The sequence below is a fragment of the Conger conger genome, chromosome 13 (assembly GCF_963514075.1).
Source record: "Conger conger chromosome 13, fConCon1.1, whole genome shotgun sequence".
NCBI classification, from domain to species: domain Eukaryota; kingdom Metazoa; phylum Chordata; class Actinopteri; order Anguilliformes; family Congridae; genus Conger; species Conger conger.
The window spans coordinates 33,121,705-33,145,214 of NC_083772.1; the positions used below are offsets into that span (position 1 = coordinate 33,121,705).

General features: G+C 44.6%; 1 protein-coding gene and 1 long non-coding RNA gene across 4 annotated transcripts in view; one reads left to right on the top strand and one right to left on the bottom strand.

Annotated features, from left to right (window-relative positions):
- Window positions 1-23,510, bottom strand: part of phldb1b (pleckstrin homology-like domain, family B, member 1b) — a 58,733-nt gene that overhangs the window by 34,870 nt on the left and 353 nt on the right. For all 3 annotated transcript variants that reach the window (XM_061217159.1, XM_061217158.1, XM_061217157.1), the window contains exons 2-6: window positions 21,771-21,872; window positions 19,746-19,869; window positions 17,785-17,955; window positions 7,634-7,759; window positions 1,866-3,319 (exon numbers count right to left, since the gene is read on the bottom strand). In XM_061217159.1, the coding sequence (XP_061073143.1) occupies window positions 1,866-3,319; window positions 7,634-7,759; window positions 17,785-17,955; window positions 19,746-19,869; window positions 21,771-21,872 (1,977 nt within the window). The remainder of the gene's footprint in view (window positions 1-1,865; window positions 3,320-7,633; window positions 7,760-17,784; window positions 17,956-19,745; window positions 19,870-21,770; window positions 21,873-23,510) is intronic.
- On the top strand, window positions 16,699-23,055 carry LOC133107884 (uncharacterized). The gene is made up of 3 exons (XR_009704630.1): window positions 16,699-16,860; window positions 21,713-21,886; window positions 22,566-23,055. It is a non-coding gene; the product is annotated as an uncharacterized LOC133107884 (long non-coding RNA).

Consider the following 23,510-nt stretch of genomic DNA (forward strand, 5'->3'; position numbering starts at 1 on the left):
CTCTGTGCTGAGAGACAGAGCTGTGGTCTAAGGGCTCTGTGCTGAGAGAGACAGAGCTGTGCTCTAAGGGCTCTGTGCTGAGAGAGAGAAGCAGACCTGTGGTCTAAGAGCTCTGTGCTGAGAGGGGTAGAGCTGTGGTCTAAGGGCTCTGTGCTGAGAGAGAGCTGTGTTCTAAGGGCTCTGTGCTGAGAGAGACAGAGCTGTGGTCTAAGGGCTCTGTGCTGAGAGGGGCTGAATGCTAAAACATCTACGCAGGCTTGCATTTTTCCCCCAACAATTTTCTTGATCAGTGTATTTGAGAAAATCGTAAAAAGGACAACTTTCCCAGTTGTTACCGGGGGAACAAAGTGTCAGTGTCAGTGTAGTGAAGAAAATCGCCATTTTGAAAGTTTCCCTGTGCGACTCCGGCGGTAATGTGATGACAACAGTGACAAATGCACTTTTGTTGGTGTTCCTTACATTCTACTGCCACTCCTAACTTTTTGAAGTTGGGAACACCAATGCTACAGAGCAAAAAAAGGTTGAGCCCATATTATCAAATCGCCAGGAGGGCTGCCAAAAGTGACATTTCTCCCTGTTTGATGTTTCTGTTTCTGCTTCATCAAATACTCTCCACTGAACCCCTCCTTCCTTTTTAGGTAATTGGAAACCATATGACAGACAACATAAATCTGCTCCCTACTCAAACTGAAACTCAAGTCATTCAAAAGTTCAAAGCTGAGGGCTGTTACTGTCGCCCTGTGGCCAGTCTACATTGGGGCGTTTTCTCCGTTAGACATAAAGCTCAGAACCTATGGCATTACATAAACCTACATCCTAAGACCAGCAGCGGAATCAGCACCATTTTACAGCTGAAAGTTCTGCCTGTTGTTCTAATGGATCGGGGAGGCTGGATGAATAAACTGTTGGGATGAACTCCGCGTGTCAGATTGCAGACACAGCTTCATCACTAAGCTCGGAGACAGACGGGCAATAAACGGCTGTGTAAACAGTACTACCGCTGGGAGTATCAGACAGCGTCCGCACCACAGAGAACACCCCGTCCTCAGGCCCAGAGATACGCCAGTGTGATTAGTAAATCAAAGGAGATTACAAGGAAAGTGACAGCTGTGTTCATGCCATGGTTTGGACCATGGGGCTCGATGCTGTCGGCAGCCATTTTGTAGCATAGTGGTTAAGGTACATGACTGGGACACGCAAGGTTGATGGTTCAATCCCTGGTGTAGCAACAATAAGATCCGCACAGCCGTTAGACCCTTGAGCAAGGCCCTTAACCCTGCATTGCTCCAGGGGAGGATTCTCCTGCTTAGTCTAATCAACTGTCGGTCACTCTGGATAAGACCGTCTGCCAATTGGCATTAATGTAATGTAATGTAATGAATGTAACATTCGCCATCTTGAACGCACATCAGGTGTGTGTTTCCCTGTGTTTCTCAATCCTACAGGTGTGTGTTTCCCCGTGTTTCTCTGTTTCACAGGTGTGTGTGTTTACCTGTGTTTCTCAGTCCTACAGGTGTGTGGTTCCCCGTGTTTCTCTGTGTCACAGGTGTGTGTTTACCTGTGTTCCTCAGTCCTACAGGTGTGTGTTTCTCCGTGTCACAGGTGTGTGTTTACCTGTGCTTCTCAGTCCTACAGGTGTGTGTTTCCCCGTGTTTCTCTGTTTCACAGGTGTGTGTGTTTACCTGTGTTTCTCAGTCCTACGTGTGTGTTTCCCCGTGTTTCTCTGTGTCACAGGTGTGTGTATTTCCCTGTGTTTCTCTGTGTTACGGGTGTGTGTGTGTGTTTCTCTGTGTCACAGGTGTGTGTGTGTTTCTCTGTGTTACAGGTGTGTGTGTGTGTGTGTGTGTGTGTTGTGCTTCACTCACCAGTCTCTCCATCTCCTGCTCTCGGAGTCGCTCCTCGCGTTGCCGGCGGTGATACTCCAGCAGCTCGTCCTCGTTGTCGCTGATCTCGGAGATGCTGTTCTTCCGCTCCCGCATCCCGGGGTGCGGGCCCCTCAGCTCGCGGACCCCGCCGGACATCTTGCGCTGCGTGCGGGGGCTGGGCAGAGGGGAGGAGCCGGGGAGAGAGCCCAGGCTGTACGCCGGTGAGAGGGCGTTCCCAAAGCTGGCCTTCCGCCCACCAGACCCCGCCTCCATCAGCAGGCCAGTGGGGGAGGGGCTCCGGGCCCGCACCGCCCGCCCCATTGGCTCCTCCGGGGGGGAGGCGGCTCTGCGCCTCAGCCTGGGACTGTCCGGGACCAGCCGTCCGGAGGGGCTCTCGGGGGTACGTAGAGCGGGAGGGCACCCCGAAAACGCCACAGGCAGCACGGGCACGCCGCGGCGGGGCAGGGAGGGGCTCGGGGGGGGCAGCAGGCCGCCCGTGTCCAGGGCTCGCCGGCCGGGGCGGGGGCTCTCCGGGGGCTGCAGGTTGCGGGGGAGGGGCTGGGGTGGGACCACATGGACCACCGGGTCCACAGGGGGCTGGAGGGTTCGGGGAGAGGGGCTGCAGGAGAGAGAGCGGTCCGCAGGCTCGCGGAACGGGCTGGGGGGTCTCTCCTGGAGGACCGACACGGATGCTTTGGTCCTGGGACTGGCCGGGTTGGAGGAGGGAGACACGGGGGGGAATTTGGGGGTCATTCGGGGACTCCCGGGGACGACGGTCCGAGGAAAAGACCCGCCGTCCGCCGTGGTGGGCGACACCGACAGCGAGGGCAGCCCGTGGGCGTGTCTGGGGCTGTCCCCGCCCCTCGCCGCGCCGCCCTCCTGGCCCATTCCCCGGCGAGTCAGCGTGGGGCTTGGAGGGGCCTCCAGCAGGGCCTTCCTCTGAAGCCTGGGGCTTTCCTGCACCCTGAGCCCCACTCCGCTGGCCCCGTAGCTGGGCAGGAGGGTGCGGGGCTGGGGCACCGGGGGCTGGGTGGTGTAGTGGTAGCTGGAGGACCGTGCCGGCACCGGGGGGAGGGCGGGGTCCTGACCGCCGCCGGGGGAGGGGCTGGTGTAACCGCCGCTGCTGGTCACCGAGGGCGACGACAGCGGGGAGAAGGGCGGGGAGGCGTTCTCGTAGCTGGAGCCCACCGACATGGCACCCGGGCTGGTGGGCGGGGACAGCAGGTAGCGGCCGCCCCCGTTCAGCATGGGAGACAGCGCCGACTGAGGGGCCGGCTGGCCGGCGGCCATTTTGGGCTGGGAGGTGGAGGGCTGGGGGTCGTCCATGACTAAGGAGTCCATGATGTCCTGCAGGTCCTTCTCAATGGAGCTGACCAGGGAGCTGTGCTGGGGGCGGGGTTTCTCACAGTGCAGCGGCCCTGATTGGTGGTTCCCATTGACGAAGCGGTTTGAGTCTGCAAAGAGGGAGAGCAGTCAAGCCCATGCGTAAATAATGCTGCAGCACATTTGTATAGTTCAACCCAAGGCAGTCAATTTTGGACCAACAGAAAAAGCCATCAAAGAGATACAATGTTATTCCCCATTGAGAAATTTCACACTTCTGCTACATTAATTGTACGAGTAAGTGTGCTGGTATTCTTATGATGACTCTCATAAGAATGATAATCTGTTGCTCATCAGTACAGGAGGACAGGGATAAGAAGTTAGGGCTACATGTAAAAATACTGCCCAGAAGACACTATTTCCCTTCTGTGAACACAAGGCAGCACAGCAAGGACGCAGTGAAACGCCAGTGTGGCTGGAGATAAGGGCTGTTAGCGGGTAAAGGTCAGTGAAAATTGTGCGGTTCTAATCCAATTATGACCTGCCTCACATTAGAGCAAAGCCGAGAATAGTGGCAATTCATCGCCAATTTTCAAGCTCCTAGCACACCTGTTCGTGGGATTCAGTGAGGGGGAGAAAACCGGCAGTATAAGGACGGCGCTGCGCCAAAAAGGGCAGCCTACACACGCTAGCTCTTTAAATCAATAGTTTTGTTGGCCCTGAATAATTATACATATGCAGTGTTTCCCATGCTTTCAACGCACGAAGAGTAAAATCACTAATTCAGTCAATGCCTAGAATTTTAGAGTGACAAGAGTGTAGTGCCGTCACTGTCTCACCAGTAAAGAATCAGGACACAATGACATTAAAACCAATTTGAAACAAGAGTCAGGCAAATAACTATTCCAAAGCAGCCACGAAAAAATAAACATAAGCCGCAAAATTCAATGCCTTTGACGTTCTTGCTAATATGCCAGTAGCAACAGACGGTGCCGTTTTAGTAATTGAATTACCTCCTCTATAAATAAAAAGTAAAACGTTAAAAATAAATATGAACAGACTCGAATGTAACGCTCGCTAATTTAGCAGTGCACTGATAACAAAATATGGCCCAAGAGGACTCTTTCACAAATAATGCATTAGGCTACTCTTCGCAGCTGGCGGAGCTGAGGGAAACATGGAAACCTGGCCTTAAACCTGGCATCTGCAACATATATTAGATTTAAATTTGCATTATATTTGCTGAACAAATTAACGCAAGCGCCCAAAGCATAATCGCATAGGTCCTATATTAATCGATATAATGGACTATTCTGGATTGGTTATTCATCATCCAGCTAATATTTAGCTTTTTAAACCGATGATATAGGGTACTAAACAGCCGTGGGGTATATTTTCGTTTTAGATGGTAGCCATATGGTATCAGTAGGCTATCTATAATGAATGACTGCGTTAAGGTAGGCTAATATTTATAAAATGCTGTAGGCTACACGCCATAAAATTATAATAGGCTACATCAGCTGTAGCCTGTTACTGCCCGTGATGATCACAGCCTTGACTTGTTCCTCAAAGCATCGGTAATAATTAGTACTTACATAGGTGGATAAGCTTGCAACTAAGCCGTTTTGTACAGCTTATGTGAAGCTCAGAAAGAAACGCCTGAGCTCCGCATTCCGACCTGAATACGCGGCGTTTAATGCAGCCTGCCGTACTGGGCACTCGGCACCTCCACGTAAGTCTAAGCGGCGCTGCCGACGTGATATTCCAGCCGCTCTTTGAGTGCCAGGCGCCGCAGCCAGTTCGCTCATCTCCTCCCTCCCCTGTCCGCGGTGCTGATGTGACGAACCGCCAGCTTCATGGGGGCGGGAACCATTTTGGGTTTACAAGTTTTTTTCTTAAAGAGACACTGTATATTTTCCTCGCCCAAAACAGGATTAATTCACCAACCACTCCACGAATGCCTCGATACCAGCTATTGACAGGTTGTTCAGAAACTTCTCTATCTAAAATATAATTCGTCACGCACAAGGACAGTCTTTATCAATAGAAAACAAATTAACTGTAAAATAATATTTAAAAACCCCAGGAAGTCACAAATAACCTTTAAGAATTGTAACCGATGAGCTCTAACATTTGGCTTGAATGTATTCCTTGACACAGAGTACAAAATAGGTGTCATTCCTCAGATACACTGACATAAGAAACCAACGACATGTACATACATGGACATGCCTACAAGCACACACAGGTAATTACCATGTAAAGCAGGACAGGCTGGAAACTGAAAAATATGCACAGACAAGCAATTTCTGAATCAGAACCCAAAAACCTCAGATTAACCCTTGACTGTCAAAATAAGTGTGCGCTTGCGTATGCGCATATGTGTGTGTGTGTGTGTGTGTGTTGGTGTGTGTGTGTGTGTGTGTGGGTGTGGGTGTGCGTGTGTGTGTGGTTGAGCATGGGGATAGCATCTGCATAAGAAACGGATGGACAGTCCAGTGAAAATATATGGACACCTAAACAGTGAAGGCTGGAAACCGAAAAAGAGAGTCAGTTTCCTGCAAACTGGCTAGCTGATGCCATTTCTGCTCCTCCATCTCAACCACACACAATGTGGATAAGAGCTATCACCACTGTATCACCAATGTTTCCCTTAGCCGCTGGCAAATCAAATCAGACGTTAAGCCCAGTGAGGTTTCCCAGTTGAATAAATGAACCGGAAGGCGTCATTGGGATTAATATCTCACACATAACTGCAGTATGTGTAATTCCTATGTTGCCATTGCCTCGTCTTTTTGTATTTGCAGCTTTCTGAATCTCTTTACCTCTCTTTGTCGCTGTTTTTTCTTGGCCCCTGTCAGCCGTTTTACAGTAATGCTACAGGGCAAAGCAATGGTAAGGTTGACCATTTTCTGACGATGTGTGCCAGGGGACATTAGTCAGATTAGTATTCATAGGACAAAGGTGGTTCTGAGAAGATGAAAGTGTGTATCCCTTACTTCCTCTATCCATCGGTCTACTTTATTCATTTCAATCTCTCTCTCTCTCTCTCTCTCTCTCTCTCACACACACACACAAACACATACATGCATAAATGTCAGGTATAAAAAGAACTGTAATAAGATCTCCTCCACTGTTCTGCATTTGTTATGCTTAAAAAGCTGGGGACAGAGAAGAATAGAGATGTTTTCACGTGAGCCTTTCTCTCTGTCTCTCTCACACCCTCCCTATCTGCCTGTCCCCCACCCTCTGCACCACAACATTCAAGTCCATTCAAGTCCAACAGGGATGAAATGGACTCAAACTATCAGAATAAAATCTCTACTGTGACATGACACACATAAACAGACACACACACACACACACACGCGTATGCACATATGTACACACACACACACACACACACACACACACTCCCTCCTTTCCTACAAAGCGCCAGTGCTCTGTAATTAAAGATGACGCCATACGGGTGCTCATGTTTCCCTTGTTGAATAACTGATCATTGGGTACATGTGTGAGCAGGAAGCAAGCAGGTAAATCAAAATGAAAATTAGTTTCTCTTCTCCAGGCAGAGTGAGCTGTTACAGGGACCTGTGTTTGAACCTGAGCTTTGAAAAGAGCAAAACACAACATGAAACCGCTTAAAAATCGAACTAAAATTATACAGTTATAAATTATACATTATAACTCAGTTGTATACAGTACAAGGGAATGGGAGGAGTACAGCCAAATTTGGCTCCGTGACTGAGGAATGTGTTTGGAGCCCATTTTGGAAGAACATGTTTTGATGAATATCTCTGGAAAATTTAGTCTATTTAGAGCGGAAGGAACTCATAAACCGAGCAGGAAATGCAAAGGCTTCTTTGTGTGCGAGTGCTGGCTCCCCCACAGACAGCCACAGAGGGAACTGACGGAAGAATATTAAATGTGCTGCAGTTCCCCTGCGCACGGGAACACTGGCATCTCTGTATGGGAGCAGGCGGTGCAGCTGGAGCAGCACCCTGGTAAAATGTGAATGGGCAGAGCGTGCCTCAGATGGGTGCTGTTGTGACATTCACCACTCGGGCCGGAAGTGGAAAGGCGACAGCGGCTGGCACTGAGACAGTCTGGGCCTCAGACTGCTGCCGCTGCACCAGGACCTGTGCACTCCTACACCGCTCACACTTCTGATTTCACTCATTTCTCTCAATTTGTTCTAAATTCTCTAAATTCTCTAAATTGTTCAAGAGCTCACTCGTCTATATGTCACTATGTTGCTAGTTACCTGTGTTAGGAGTGCAGTGTTAGAACTGGGGTTACCAGTGTTAGCACTGGGGTACCTATGTTAGCACTGAGGCTACCTATGTTAGCACTGGGGTTACCAGTGTTAGCACTGGAGCTACCTATGTTAGCACTGGGGTTACCTGTGTTAGCAATATGGTTACGTGAGTGTATGATGTGGTTACCTTGGTGGTTTCTGAGGCTCCCAGTCGAACCTGTGTTTGAAGATGGCATCATGCTCTTCATCCTGAAAGCCTCTTCAGGGTGGTTGAAGCGAAAGAAGGCAGACTGTCCGAAGCACAACATACAACCTGCAGGGAGCAGAGAAGTGTGGGTTACCTCTCAAACACGGCAGTTTCCATTGCACACAGAGCAGGGACATGTTGAGCCAAGCTGTAATGTCTCCTCTTAAGCCTTCATGAAACCAGAGTTTCAGGGGCAGACTCATGGCCAGGGACCTATTTTCTTTTCACACGAACAGAGCCAGACAGACCTACTGTTACAGGCACATAATAAGCCTTTTGAATTACAAAGAATAAGAGCAGGTTCCTGGCAAACTCACAATTTCTTACTGTACATATAATAAACTTCACCAAAGTGATTACTGTTTTGCCGGTAAACTGCCCAAAGAAAGAGAACAGAGCATTTCTCAAAACCTCGATCAGAGCAGCAGTTGGTCTGAAAACAAGGCTCCAAGTGTTGCATTCTTCCAGCACCTGGAGCCTTGTTTTCCTGCTTACTTCACAGGCCCTGACAGGTGAGGACGTCTACGGAAAACACCATAATACCATGGAAACATCCACCACAAAAACGCAAGTCGACAGCCCTTCCACCTGCACTCGCCTGATTACAAAGAAAATATTCTAGAGACTGGGTGAAGATGATTGATTGATGGCTGTTCTCACCACATACATATGACTCACAATGTTGCCATAATGCAGAATCTTGGAGCAGATGCATGTGGGCTCTGCTGACTGTGGGAGCCATAAAATGGATACTTTTCCATGTGCTCACAATGTTTCCAGATATACTCAGCAGCCAGAAACTATTGATTTTCGATTATCTATAAATGGTGCTTATACAGTAAATGTGGCTTTTATTTGTTTCACACCTAGGGATCCAGCCCCAAGCATATCAAAGGTTCGATTAACTATTCATGGAAAATCTCATCTATTTGTTTTAACTTAAACCGATCCTGATCCTGATCCTGCTCCTGCTTTAATATAGTGTTGAATTGCATTGGCCGACAGGGTATTCTATTTCATTGAGCTTCCCTCCAAAGGATCCACTGTAACACCTGCTTTCCCATTAGAATTAGCTACCGATCTAGACCCAAGAACCACGAGAAGTGAGTTCAGTGTGTGATGAACTACCTGGACCGACCCATCCAGGATGATGTGTAACTGTATAAAAGTGGCTCCTGTACGTGTGTGAGTGTTGCATTGCGTGCTGGTAGGTGGGGTTATGGAATAGTGCCAGACTGCAAAAGCAAAGCCTCAGGCTTTTAGCTGGAGTGTCATTTGGAAGCAGCAGAGGATACACAAACACCTCCTGAGTTAAAGTTATAAATGAACATTACGAGCGCGTCCAGGGGCAAACCCGCATTTCGCACATCGTCTAATTCAAGTGCAGAGCTAGAGGAACGAGTCTATGCCCCTCCCACTTCCTGTAGAATGGCTGAGGAGCGAATGAGCCAGCGGGAGGTCAGAGGTCAGGGGCAGGAGCCGAATGAGGGAGGTCTGCCAGTATTAATGCAGTTTGTAATGGAACTCAATCCTGCGCTATGATGGGAAGTACCTTCTCAGCCCATAGAACGCCAACTCCTTCTGTAAGTCACAACATGTCTCTGGCTAAACATTTGAAAATATTAGGAGAAATATTATATATAATATGTGTAATACTCATACAGAATGTAAGAGCTGACCCTTCCAGAGAAATTATATGAGGTGTGTTAGTATGGGTGTATGAGTATAGCGTGTGTATATGATCGACCCTACAACAACATTTCAGAAAAGGCTACGGATAAACCTGTATGGCTTTATCGGGATGAATGATCTCCTTGGGACAGTAAAAAATAATCGGATTTTAGAGCAATATTAGCCACAATCTTGAAGGATGGAAGAGGCTTGGAGGCATATTACTGTGGTTATGGCAAATATTCTGTGATGTGACCTTAATCATGTTACAGTTGAATACTGAATATCTGAATATTCTACTGTAAAGATGTCAGCATTTACTGATGGATTGAAAGCAGAAAAAGAGAAAGCAGAAAGAAACCAGGCAAATCCTGAATGACCAAACAACATGGCAGAACCTGCAGTATATAGGGCCTCAGCCAATGAGCTGACCAAATGAGTTTACCGAATGTACCACCAGACAACTCTGCTCAAGAGCAAAGGGGCGGGAAGGTCGGGAGTTATTTATGGCCCACTTGTTTGCTTGGCATTTATGAAAGTGGACTTTTATATTACTCAAGCATGTTTTTGTTTGTTAGCTGGAACTAGACTCCAGATAGAATCCTAATTAGAACCCATGAATCCTATTTCCTAGGTATCTCGCGAATCCCTGCCAGAATAGGACCAGGTCTCTGTTCTATCTACTTAAGTGGTAACACCCTACAATGAGGTTACATGAATTGGCATTGATGTAGTAGTTAACAACTAACTACTGAGAAGTCTATGTATTTGTATAATTCATGTTAACAAAACAAACACAAAAAACTGTTTGTGTTAATAGTTCAAGTTTATCCTATGGTTTACAAATGTATTAACATGAAGGTAGTAAACTAGTTAACAAATACATTCACTAATGCAAAGTTAATCTCATGCTTAATTAATGTACACAATTCATGTTAGCAACTACATTATTTAAAGCCAATTCATGTACCCTTATTCTAAAGTGACCACTTAACTCAGAATTTGGTTGTGTAGATTTGGGTAAACCACCCGCTTCTGCACATAGAAGTAGTCATAAGCCCCTTCCCCAACACCTGCTCCAATCTCTCCCTCCATCTCTCTCCACCCAATCCTCAGGGATCCTCTGCGTCATTCTTACAGGAAGTCTGACTCTTTCCTCTTCGGGTCTTGCACAAAGACTAGCTGGGATGCATGTCTTTGCAAGGTACTTTAAACAGGAAGTGGCAGAGTGAGCGATCTCTTATCCATACCTCCCTCCCATGGAAAGCTTCTCAATGTAGAAGTAGAAGGCTGATGGGGGCATGGAGTTTCCAAGCGGGGGGTCATGACCCCAGGTGACGAGAAAGGAACAAACACACTGCAGTCCCAAGGCAAACGTCACACACAAGGGGAAGCACTGAGAGAAAGCTCTACTTGAGCACACAACCCTCCTACTCCATTCTCTTCCACTGTTTACTCTAGCATTCCCCGCAGTTTTGTATGCAGATGTACAGAATGCAGGGCTGAACTGAGATTGCTCATTGAACTCAGATCTCAGCAGCACCACATCACAGAAAGGACCGCCCGATCATCATCAAAGCGGAAATAACTTCTCCCTGAGATATGGCACTGTGCCACTTACTAATTAAAAATCCTGGAGCCGTTTGTGAGGGGTCAGGCTTAGGTAGTGAAACTACAGTTCATCTAAGGACATAAATCTGACTGTCAATGGAGAACGAGCCTGGCTGGGATACAGTCCAGCTCCCTAAGCATACCTGAACTTAAATCAATTCTCATCTCATCCATACCTGAAGTGAAATTAGGTTGTATCTAATCTATAAAGAAATCAATTATTTCTTCAGCAATACATGTATTGACTTAAGGCCTCGTCCCTGTTTGTACGGAAATCAGTTTTCATCGACGAGAGCACAACCATTTTTCCATTTCATTTTTAATGAATACATATTGGCTTTCTTCCACATCAGTATTCCTTTGCTTTGGCATACAATTTGAGAATGATTCCTGACATTGGTTTTATGTTCTGTTCAGTTGTATACACACACACACATTAACCCTATCGAGTTCAGCTTTCTCTGTTTGCAGTTTTCAATAATACTACCAAAGTACACAGATAAGAGTCCTGATTTAATTAAAGTAAACAAAAACACAAAAGATGGAGCTCAAAATTGAGAACCGAAAGCTTCTTTACAGCTTATTTACAGTGTGTTTACAAAGTATTTGCAGAGGGTTTGAACAGGTTGGGTTTCCTAGCTAAATATATACAGTAACTCAAAACACACATGCACGCATACAGACACACACACACACACACACACCCACACACACGGAAACACACACACACACACACTCCATTAACCATCAGTTGAATGCCAAGAATGAGGCACGTCAGCTGGAAGTGGGCACAGTAAATCTATATGTGTGGAGAGCTGATGTTCCCAGAGTCATAAACACTGAGAAACAGAGGAGTCGAAACCACAGTCAGATTGAGACAAATGGACGGAGTCACTCTCCCTCAACTTCCCACATTACACAGCCCACTAAGCAACTTGCACAAAGAGACACAGACTGCACTGCTCTGGAACATAATGACTACACTTTCACATTCCATCACAATCGAGGACCCTGTTCGTAAAGGGAGCTTGTTGTGGGCTTTTTGTGCCAGCTGGCTATCATTTCAGATCTGCGGCCCCGGGCGGAGATAAACCTGTCCTCTGTCTCTGTCTGCTCCGGGTCCTCTGAGGAGTGGACCATGGAAACCAAAGGGATGCCTGAAAGCGTGCTGAGAGTTGCCACGGCGCTGCCGGGTTTTACGCCAGTAATAAAGACAGGTCATCCAGTCTGACCGCTTAAGCCTGCCACACTGGAGCCAATGGAAACGGCATCCAATACAGCCTCAGCTTAAGTAGATACAAGAAGCATGAGCCAACATCGCGGAATTATAGAATTATAGCATTTTGCTGTGCATTGCTGCAAATCGACGCACAAATCTTGACACAAAATGCGCAAGAATACTCTAGAATCATTTGACATGTTTACGTAAGTAATTATTGTGCATTTGATTTTATGTGTACTTTGAGTGGAATAAAATGTAAAAACAAAAAAAAAAGACAGACCTTTGTTTTGCCCAATCGCAGTTGTTAAGTGCTTTCAAACAATTGTCTTACACATTTACTGCGTCAAAATCAGCACAGCATGTCTCGTCCCTGAGCACACTCTAAATTCTACACAACGTGTTAAAAATGACACATTTCTTCTTAGAGTGTGGTACATTTGTGGAACTCCTGTCTGTGGTCTAATTACCTTTTATTATATTTGTTTGCTAACTGAATGTAAACCCCTTTGGTGTTCTATCAAAACAGACAATAAATTACCTAGAAAATAAAACGAAGAAATGTCTCTCAAAACTACAATTGATGAAGACACAGTGAGAGTACAACATGGTGTTGTGCTTGATTAAGTCAATAATAGACCATAGACTTACATTGACATGTGTGTGTGTAAAATCTACACACTGTGGATGCCTTTGCTGCAACTGTTCAGTGAGCAGTTGACTTTTCTGGCTCTATATCTCATCTGGCAGGCCTTCACTGCGGATTTGATTAGATTGTGCCTGTGATATAAAGCATGTTTTCAACAAGACATGTGTCCACTTGCCAGGTATAGCCCTACATTTCAAACAGAACTGATCAAATAAAAATAGGTTTTCAGGTTTTAACGTGCTGTGTCACAACATGTATTTTGTTCCCAGATGGGATAACACAAAGCACAACATAGAGACTCTCTGCGCTAAAAAAGCCATATCCAGTTAATAGCAATAAGCACTCAATCTCCTAAAGACAGATGTGTACACAGACCTATTTACCTCCTTCCACAGATAACTAGAGACAATCCTTCCGGTGTGCGTCAACATTTCAACAGATGTCTCCCTAAACAGAGCACAACTGGGGTCCTCACACAGTGGATTCCAGGTCAAGCATGAACAAGCTGAGAGGCCTTTCTCATCCACAGAAGAAAGCTTTATCGCTGACTGACGGCTGTTTGTGTAGGGGCTCAGGGTGGGGGGGTACTGATCCAGCGGCACAATGCAGCACGTTCTTGTCTTTGTCTATAAAGTGATCTTTGTGCTGTCTGAGAAGGACAGACGACTGGAGAGGTCTGGTGAGATGAACAGAGGAAGGCAGACGTTGCACACAACATTGACAGTTCTAGTGTCTCCCCGGCCAAGAATAGAAGTGTAATAATATACTGGCAGTCCTTAACCCTGTTGAACTGAAAAGAGATCACTACTCTGTCAAACAGGTCATTTGGAGTTGGAACAGCACAAGCGTACCACAACACACACACACACAAACACACACACACACACACACACACACACACAAACACACACATTATTTTGCATATATATCAGCATATATTTCAACAGCATATATATAATATATAATAAAGAGTAGAGGCCACAGACAGGTGAATATGAGGATGATGACAAAGATGACGATGTTTCAATTGTTTGTAATAATTGTGTGCCAATCATTTTACATCACAATTTGGAAACTCATTATGACAAAAACTTCTTCTTAAAGAAATCTGACTGTGATAAAACATTACTCATCAAGGAGCTCACACGCCCAACTGGGGACAATTAAACTTGTCCAGAACAGTCAGTTCCATGAGTCATTTTAGGTTTACAGAAGTCATGCAGAGTCAATTTACTTTATTGTATAGCAAAGCTGAACACAGGGGTCTCGCCAGGGTTCAGAAATAGAAGTTATTATACATGTACACACAAACACACCAGCCAATTGGCATCAAATTGTTAATATTACTATTTTGTTTTACAGTCAGATCTGCGCACGGTACCCTATTGCACATACACTAGTCTATACAAGTGGCAGAGGATAGACATAACACAACATTTGTTCGTTCTGTCAATTTTGTTTTGAAAAGAAAGTATTATGGCATGTTGTACTTACGAACGTTCCGCCAGCAGACCAGTTTAATTGCTGCCTCCTCAAATAGCTCGTTTCAATCAATTGCGAGTGTCCCCAATAGAGCGGGGATATATTTCAAAGCCATTCGTACGATCCAAAAAAATAAATAATAATAATAATAATAATAATAATAAAACGTCCAGTCCACGGTAAACTTTATGGTTGTCCAAAGAGCTATTCCCCGTAGATGTAAAGTTTTCCCTTCGCCGTCACTATTGCGGTGGGTAATATGTTCTCTCCTTGCTAATGTTACACAAGGCAATTCATAAAACGCACTGTCCACAGCAGCGTGCTCCGCGTAGTAGAACAGCTGTTACTGTAGCTGACTCGAAATAATTCCCGAGAGAGAGAGAGAGAGAGAGAGAGAGAGAGAGAGAGAGAGAGAGAGAGAGAGAGAGCTGACAGTTCCTGCCTGAGTCAGAGCGGCGCGAGGCATGCGTGGCATAGGCTACCAACACTGTCAGCGCCGCCAATTTCACCTACTTAAACTCATACCTGGAATAATACAAAGATGTACCAAAAAGGAAATGGGGATTGGAATTCGAAATAATTCCCATATAGTAATTCATTCAAGAGTATGCTATTCATGAATGTGCAAAACAACACAATGCACTCTGCATTGATTAGCGCTCTGCCCTCCCTCTCTTCTGTGGATGCGCTTTATGTAAACAAACGACGGCTAGATGCTAGCTTTGTTTTCGCTGACCGAATTCCGATTCGTTGCCATTGGGACGTTAAACGTAATTGGTTCATAGAAATTCGACCTGATTTCGGTCAGCTGCTTATGTATTATGTTTTAACCCAATATGTAGGCTAATCGTAGGCATATGCCATATTTTTAATTTATACTGTTAATAATTTATATGAATGGCCTACTGCAATACTATTCATGATTAAGCCACGGACTTTACCATAATTAAAATATCATCTATAATTAAAGTATGCGAATTGGAATAATGCCAATATAGGCCTATACTATGTTTATGAAATAAGAAAGTGCACTGTAGGCAAAATGAATCTACACAACAACACGACGTTTAGAATTGGGGATCGTTCCAATAGCTTCCAAGTCTCTCCCTTCTTGTGTCACTCTCCCGTTTTAGGAATTGTAATTACATCCAGAAATTACAAGGAAGAGTGGTAACCCCACCCCGCTGTGCATCTAAGTACGTTTTATCTTAAATGAAACCATGGACTGTAAAGTACAACTTTACAACATCAGTGCGTGTTTGGAAAACAAGTTATAGTGCAATGCATCCACATGCATTTTATATTAAGATAAAAGATTTCATAGTGATTTTGCCTGTCTTTATTTGTGGAGTAATCGTCTGACTGCATATCAAATCACTGCATGCTTTGTTTCCTGTTTATCTTTATAGATACCCATTCTGATTAGCTGCCCGAGGTGTTTGGAGGAATGTGCAGTTAAATCGAAAAAAAGTCTTAGTCATCCTCTTGGAATAGGATTAAAACCATTCTACTGGACCAAAGTGACCTGGAACTACCTTGCTGCATAAATAGTCTCTTCAGACACAGCTGCTGGAAAGGCATTACATATAACTCCTGAAAATCCCATAAAAAACAGAATAAATACTGACTGAATAACCATTAACATTTATAACTCTGCCAAAGCTGAGCCAGGCAGCATAATAACAAAGTGACTGTGCCCTGTTGAGGATGGGATAAACTAGCAGTCTGTTTATCAGTAAAACTTATTTATGTACCTATTCAGGCAATAAACACAGGCAACATAGCCTACTGCAGCACACAATCAATTTGAAAATGAAATGCACCAAAGCAGTAAAATGATTACTCATACACTATCAGTCCAATCCCGCATGTCAGACATCTCCAAAAACAACGCCCTGGCAATCAATATTGTCTCCACCAGTAAAATACACTCATGAACATCAACATCCCTTAGCTAATTAATGAGGGTTGTACAGAAGATCCAATCAAGAAAAAAGGGCAGCTAGGCAGCTTATTAAATTCGTCTCCCTCCCTCTCCAAATTTTGTATTTTAATACTGTCCTAAAATGACAGTGCCAGCTGGATATTGTTTAAACTAAACCTAGTTTTCTCAACGTTTTTCTTTGGACACAATGTTGAGAAAAATCTTAAAATAAAATTTAAAAATGCGTAAAATGTTATTGTGTTTTAAATGTAGCGGATATATCAGATACAGACACAACTTTTCCGTGAAAGTTTTTAACCGAATGTATAGCCTCCTATGCGGTAGATAGCATGCAACAATGTATCCGTTTCGTTACCAGGCACGTGCCACTCCTGACAACTACTTTGAAGCGGCAACCCTATATCGCGCGCTGGGGTAAATTGTATCGAGTGGAGCGGGAGCGCCATTTTTCTAAAATCGGCTACTAGCTAGTTAACGTTATGTGTTAATAGTTACAATCTGGATAGCGTACATCCTTTGTCTCGGCGAGACTGCGACCCATCAACGTTTGGAGAGTTTTGCTTTGTGACTACTGGGATCCATTAAAAAAGGTGAGATCAACGGATTGTTTTCATAGTTCATATTATCCACATAGCCTACTTTTAGTCTGCTAGCCTAAGCTAGCTAACGTTAAAGGGATAGTTTGCATTTCAGACCCATGTCCACTGAGTTTTTTTATCACGAATTATGTAGGCTAGCTAATATATTGGAGACGTAGGGCTCAAAGCACTCGTACATCGAATTTGAATCTTTCTTTAATTTTTTTATTGCCATTCCCTTAGTTAGCAAAAACATAACCAAATGACAAATTTAATGGGATCTAAAAACACCACCTGCCGGCTATTTAAAAAAAGGCGCTACCAATATACCAGACTCATATAAACATTGGTGTCATATGTTTATTTGCTTGCATAAATACATATCCTGAAAAAAAATAAGAATAAGATATAGCCAAAAAACAGTCTTTTTAGCTTTGGACCACTTGCAAAAGGAAAAGTTACGTTGCTTAGCTACTCTTGCTGAGCGCATTTACGGCACTACGAATTCTCATGGTTGCGTATGGCGACAGGCGCACCACCAGTTTTCGTTTTACCATTTCCCTCGTCTCACTCTCAGTGGATACAGTAAGTTGTGTGCCGATGTCCTCTCAATCTTAGCAACATCCGTATATTTGTGTTGAAACGTGGATCAGCATCAGTTGAAAAATGAACGGCAGCACTGCCTCTAGAAATTTTTAAACCATTGTTTAGCTGTAGCCAGAGAGTAACATTAGAAAGATCCAACCTAGAGGCTTAATCGCTTTGCGCTTAAAAACACTGTTTTTACAATTTAGCAAATTGGCAAATGCTCAAAAGAAGGCTGCCACATCTGCCAATAAGTTTTGTTCATATTATGTATACAATTTGATTAAATCAATCATATTGTTAATCAAAGTCCAGTACGTTCTCTGAGTGCTGGTCTCTGTGGACTCTTACCCTGTGAGAGTCGGACAGGTTTGGTGACAGGCAGGCCATCGATGGCACACTGGTTCCCACAGGGGTGCAGAGTGATAACTCCCGCCCGGTGCTCGATGTAGCAGTGCTGGGCTGCCACGCCTGGTCCCTGGATGCTGATGTCCATGGCTCCATGGCCCAGAGTAGTCCTGCCTGGAACAACAAGCCTCAGGGTAGCATCAACACCATTCATTCACTTCTCTCCATTCAAACTATAGCAAAACGAATGGCTATGGCCAAGTTAACTGTTCTCCAGAATTAAAAAATGCTGGCTTTTAAAATGTGGCCAAAACAATATTTTCACCTGTACAAAAAAACGGCTCTCCACTTTAGCTGATGTGTGGTGAATGTGGCACAAAAATGACTCACCCAGGTGGGTGCGACACATTGGATTATTATTATTATTATTATGAATTTTCTTCATTCAGAATTTTTTTTCCAAAGTGACTTTCAGGTTCAATAAGTACATCTGCCTCAATAAAAAAACTCTTGGTGGCAGTATAGTTTAATGGATGGGAAACTGAGCTGCCAGCTCAACGTTGGATAGTGTGAGTCCCAGCTGGTGTCCTGCCATTGTACCCTTGAGTGAGGCACTTAATATGAAGTGCTTCGGCAAAATATCCCGCTGTATAAGTGGATTGAATGGGGAAAATGCAATCTGTGTAAATCACCCTGGGTAAGTGTCTGCTTAAACTCTGAGATTAAATGAACGCATGAAACCCCAAAAAGAAATACCATCCTGTTTCCTCAAAATGTCATCTTAACGGTTCTGTTTGAGCACATTTCATTTGTTACCTTCACCTTGAATTTTGAACTGTGACTCAGGTCATCAATGCAAATGTGAAATGAGTTCTCAGCTGACGTTTAGAAAGGCCTTTTTGTGGTTGTACAGTGGTACACTTGAGCCAAGCTGACACTCTTTCCCCTGTCCACCCCTCACCTGCCCCAGACAAGATGACGAGATGACCTCAAGACCCCCCCATTACCCCTTCTCCACTACCCCGCAGGCTACATTTCATGAGGGCCTATTCACCCCCATCCCACCCCCGCACACAAACACACACACACACTTGTTGGAATAAAGGAATCACACGAATGAATAACTTAATATAGGCGACAGATGTGGGAGTTTGGTGGGTTGGGGGGTTTTTAGGGTGTATGCTGACCAGCACCCCCTCCTCCCCCCTGCTGTCACGCATACAGAAACAGGGGTGATAACAGGGTCAGGTCACAGCCTTCCCAAGATCCCCCACTCCTCTCCTTTGCCTGGGCGTGTGAGTGTGTGCAGGCTGTGTGTGTGTGTGTGTGTGTAGGCTGTGTGTGTGTGTGTGTGTGTGTGCGAGCGAGTGTGCAAGCGCGTGTGAGTGAGTGTGTGAGAATGTGTGCAGGCTGCCTGTGTGTGTGTGTGTGTGTGTGTGTGAGTGTGAGTGTGTGTGTGTGTGTGTGTGTGTGTGTGAGTGTGTGAGTTTGAATGTGAGTGTGTGCAGGCTGCGGGGGAGCGGGAGCTTGGTGGGGGACAGGGTGGAGCAGGCCGTTAGCACCATGGATGTGCAAAGCAGCCCATGGTAGAGTCACTTTGTGTTGCATGCTTCCAATTGCCCTGGCCAGTGTGTGTGTCTCACCAGTTATTCAGGAGGCACAATTGGTTCTGTGCAGCTGCACTCACAACCTGTAGAACTTCAATTTAATGAAACCACTAATAAAAGTAAAAAACGAATAAACTCAGTGCAAGCTGACTGTGGAGAGGAAGCCTGGAGTACTGAATTGATGGAGGAAATTGCAGTGATGAGACAACTTTACCAATATTATTGGACATTCCAATTTAGCAGAAATAGGAAATTCAGTGCTCAAAACTAAATTCATAAACTGTTGTTGCACAGAACTATGGGAAACTAGTTACTAGTTACTTAGTCTCCCTGAGGCAGGGAAACAGTGCGACTCACCCTCAGGTATAGGCAGGAGAGTGATGGCCGTGCTGAGACGGCCACTGCCCAGGCTGACCAGGTGGGGGCGCTCTGCTTGGAACTTCAGTCCCTTCCCAGTCTCTATGAGGTCCAGAGGGGTGCTCTGCAGGGGTTTAACACAGTGGTTTTATTCATCTCTGGCCTCCACATCCAGCTATTTCTGCAGATCAGGGATGCCCAATCATGTACCTTGGAGAACTGAGAGTACTGTATGCAGGTTTTCATTCCAGCCTATCACTACACCGGCTGATTATACACATTAATACACATTCAACCAGCGAGGAGGGAGCTAACTAGTGAAATCAGTTGGTGTAGTGATCGGTTGGAATGAAAAACTGCATGCTCTCAGCCCTCCATGGCACATGATTGGGCACCCTTGCTGTAGATCAACAATATGGTAAAATCATATAGCAAAACACCTCTACAGTCTCAAGTACATGTACGGTCTCTGTCTTCTCAGCACCTGTACAGCTTTGCTCTGTGTGCAGTGGGACTTCAAGAAGACAGGGTGGAGTTGCCATAGCAACATAAGTCACCAGTCTACCCTAAATGAATGTATAGTGCTAATGCCACCAGAGGAATGGGAGTCAGCAACAAGTAAAAGACTTGGCCCCGCACCTCTGAACCTCCCGTATGACCCTCAAAACCCAAGGCCAGCCTTCTCCCTTCAGGGAGTTCCATCCATGGATCCCACAAATAGGATTACCCAGGTCCAATTAGGCAGATCAGCTGAAGCAGGGGATGGTTAAGAGGATTTCTGTTGAGAGGGTTATGGGATAAAAGTCCCGGGACTCTGAAAGTCAGACGCAAAGGCAGGTCCGCTTTAGGGGCGAAATGGCCACACTCTTGATGAAAGCAACCTGCGTTTACATCAGGAGATCAGTTTACATCAGTTTACATCATCTCCTGCCTCCTGCATGCAAGCTTCTCCAACTCTGTGAGTCAAATAATATATAGGTATAGTGCAGGTAGCTGGAATATCCCAGATTAGGGCCCCAACAATTGGAGAGGTAAAGAGACATGGCTGGACTTAACTGAACAAAAGGTCAATTTTACTTATTTTCCCTTGCCATGCAAGAATTTTTCAACATTTTGTTCCTCCAGAGAAGTGTAGATGAAAACAATGCTGCTTCCGTAGGTCTGCTGGGGATTACTGTGTGATTATGAGATGAAAGGCCATGGCAGCTGTCAGGAAACCCCAACATTAAAAAGACTAACGGTTCCTTTCAGATACTTTCAGGTTCTGTTGCTGTATCCACATAATTAATTATATCTCGTATTAGTTATATCTATAATATCACGTTGTGATGTTTCACTCCAGCACAAGGTTTTCATGTGGGGAATAAGATGAAGAAGAATCTGCACTTTTCATGCCCTTTAATGTATTTGACACTTAACTGTCATTATCATTTGATTTGACTTCAAACTCTCTCTAACTCAACTTTCAGCCTCTGACATTTACTGTCCCTGTTGATTAGAGCGCTTCTCTGTAATCTTTACATCTTATGTTTTTTTTTTTCCCCAGTGCACTTTATTCCCATTGGCTCATTTTCACCTCTGACATTTTAATCCTGTGGCAGTACAGAAACTGGATGGCAAAAGCAAGGTCTTTGCATCTCACATGGCTTTTCCAGCAAAGCATTCTGGGAACGGGCAAGGAACGGAGGCCTTACTGCCAGTTGCATTATGTTCTGTGAAAACAGATTTATTGCTTTGTGGGTGTCTATAATAAAGAAAAATAAAAGGAAGAAATGCCTATGTATTTTCTTACAATTATGGAATTATCATTTTGCCTTTGAGTTGTTCAAAGCATTTGTCAGTCTTAAAAGTGTGGGTACACTTAATTCAAACAATACTTTGCCCAGAAATATTCAATAAACTCTCTGAGAAGGATGCAAACCAGTGCATCTATCAATCCCAAAACTTCAACCCTTGTCAACCTGCAGAATGACCAGCCTAAATGGTGAAAACCATCAGGACTACATCTCCAACAATGCCACTCACCTGCAAGACCTGATGTGTCTGTCGACCGCGCTGGGGAATGTTTCTGTTCAGACGGTCCATATCCACCGCGTTGTCAATCACTCCGTCAGAAGCATGGAAATCCTGCAGGAATACAGGTAAACTCTCAGCCAGGTAGAATTTCTGATTCTTCTGAATTTAGATTTTGCCTGCTGGGGTGTTGGATTCCCAGATGTAGTTCCTATCCTCTCCTTTCCTTGATATCAAACACAATGTCAAATTTCTCCCAAATGTGCTTAATACATGTAAATGTGAATTAATTATGAATAGCTGATTTCATAATTAATAAATCATACTTATGGAAATATGAATATACGATTTGATGGGGAAAAAACTTTCTTAAGTTGAATATATACACTTTTACATTTTAAACATAACAGCAGGTATCTTTGTCATGGTTTGCTTGCATTCATACTGCTGTCTTTCCAAGGTAGAAACTAGGGCACTGTGGTGGTGGTGAGGGAAGTATTGGATACCACCAGTTTCCAGATAAACAGTTTCCAGATACTGGAGTCTGTACTTTGAGTGTCCTCAAAATGAAATATTAATACAAACTCTGACCTTCTGGAAAGTTTGTTACTATAATTTAGAATTCCATAAAAAATACCAAAGATGGAAGCAAATGTTTGCTTCCAATGTTTGACGTATGTAGGCTGAGGGTGGGCATGACAAGGCTTACAGCAGCAGGTAGTATCCTGATTCAGTTCTGTGTGCTGGATGAGAATGGGCCCCGCAGGCTATTAAAGAAGCCTCTCTGACTCATTGTCTCACTGTTAGGTACAGACCCTGACTTTCATCACCAAAACAACAAACTGAACAGAATATAACTGAACAAGATCCAACAAAAGACAACAAGAAATACCCAGCACACTGCCTCCAATGAAACCAAAATAAAGACTCGCACTTATGCGTCTGTCTGGCCTGGAGGAAGGTTTATCATCCCCATCGGTAATTTCCGCTGGTGAGTCATGCTGATGGTGATTCAGCTCACCCCACACGCGTGCGAGAATCACAACCTCCAAACAATCAGAGCTGGTCCTCCCTGGAGGCTCCACTGAGACAACACTCACGCTATGACCCTCTCTCCGTCTCACAATCATCCTCACATCATCACAGTGCTGTCTGGCTCTCCCAAAAAAATCCCCGTCCCAAATTCCAGCCCCACTGTTCAGACGTTTCTCACTTCAGGATTTGACTAAACAAACACGTTAGGCTGTGCACCTTTATTTGGAATGTATATGACATTCCCAAAAAAGCGTATCATATATCATTGCAGAAGGGCTGAAAAGTGGAGGAAAATTATATCGGTATTGTACTTCCAGAGTCGCCCAGCTTCTCCTTTGTGTAATAATGAAAGCATGCGGTCAAATTCTTTCTCACAATATCCAGAGCAGGTCACAGTAATCTGAAGTAACTGCGGTAATCCTAGTTCATGTAAGAATCCAGGATGGTAAGGAATTGTTTTGCCAGATATGTGCAGGCTTGAAATCTTGCTTTAGTAAATAACACAAAATGCTCTGTAAGCACAAAATTCATAAGCAACAGTTTTTGTCTATTTCTGTCAGACCACTAGCACATAGCCTAGTGCATGTTGTGTACGAACACATTGCTTATAATTTTATCAAAATATAAAACATATATGTTTCTCAGTGGAAAGCCAAGGCAATGTGTGCTGCACCATGTAAAACTTTTAAGCAGATAGCATTTTAAAAGACATGCATA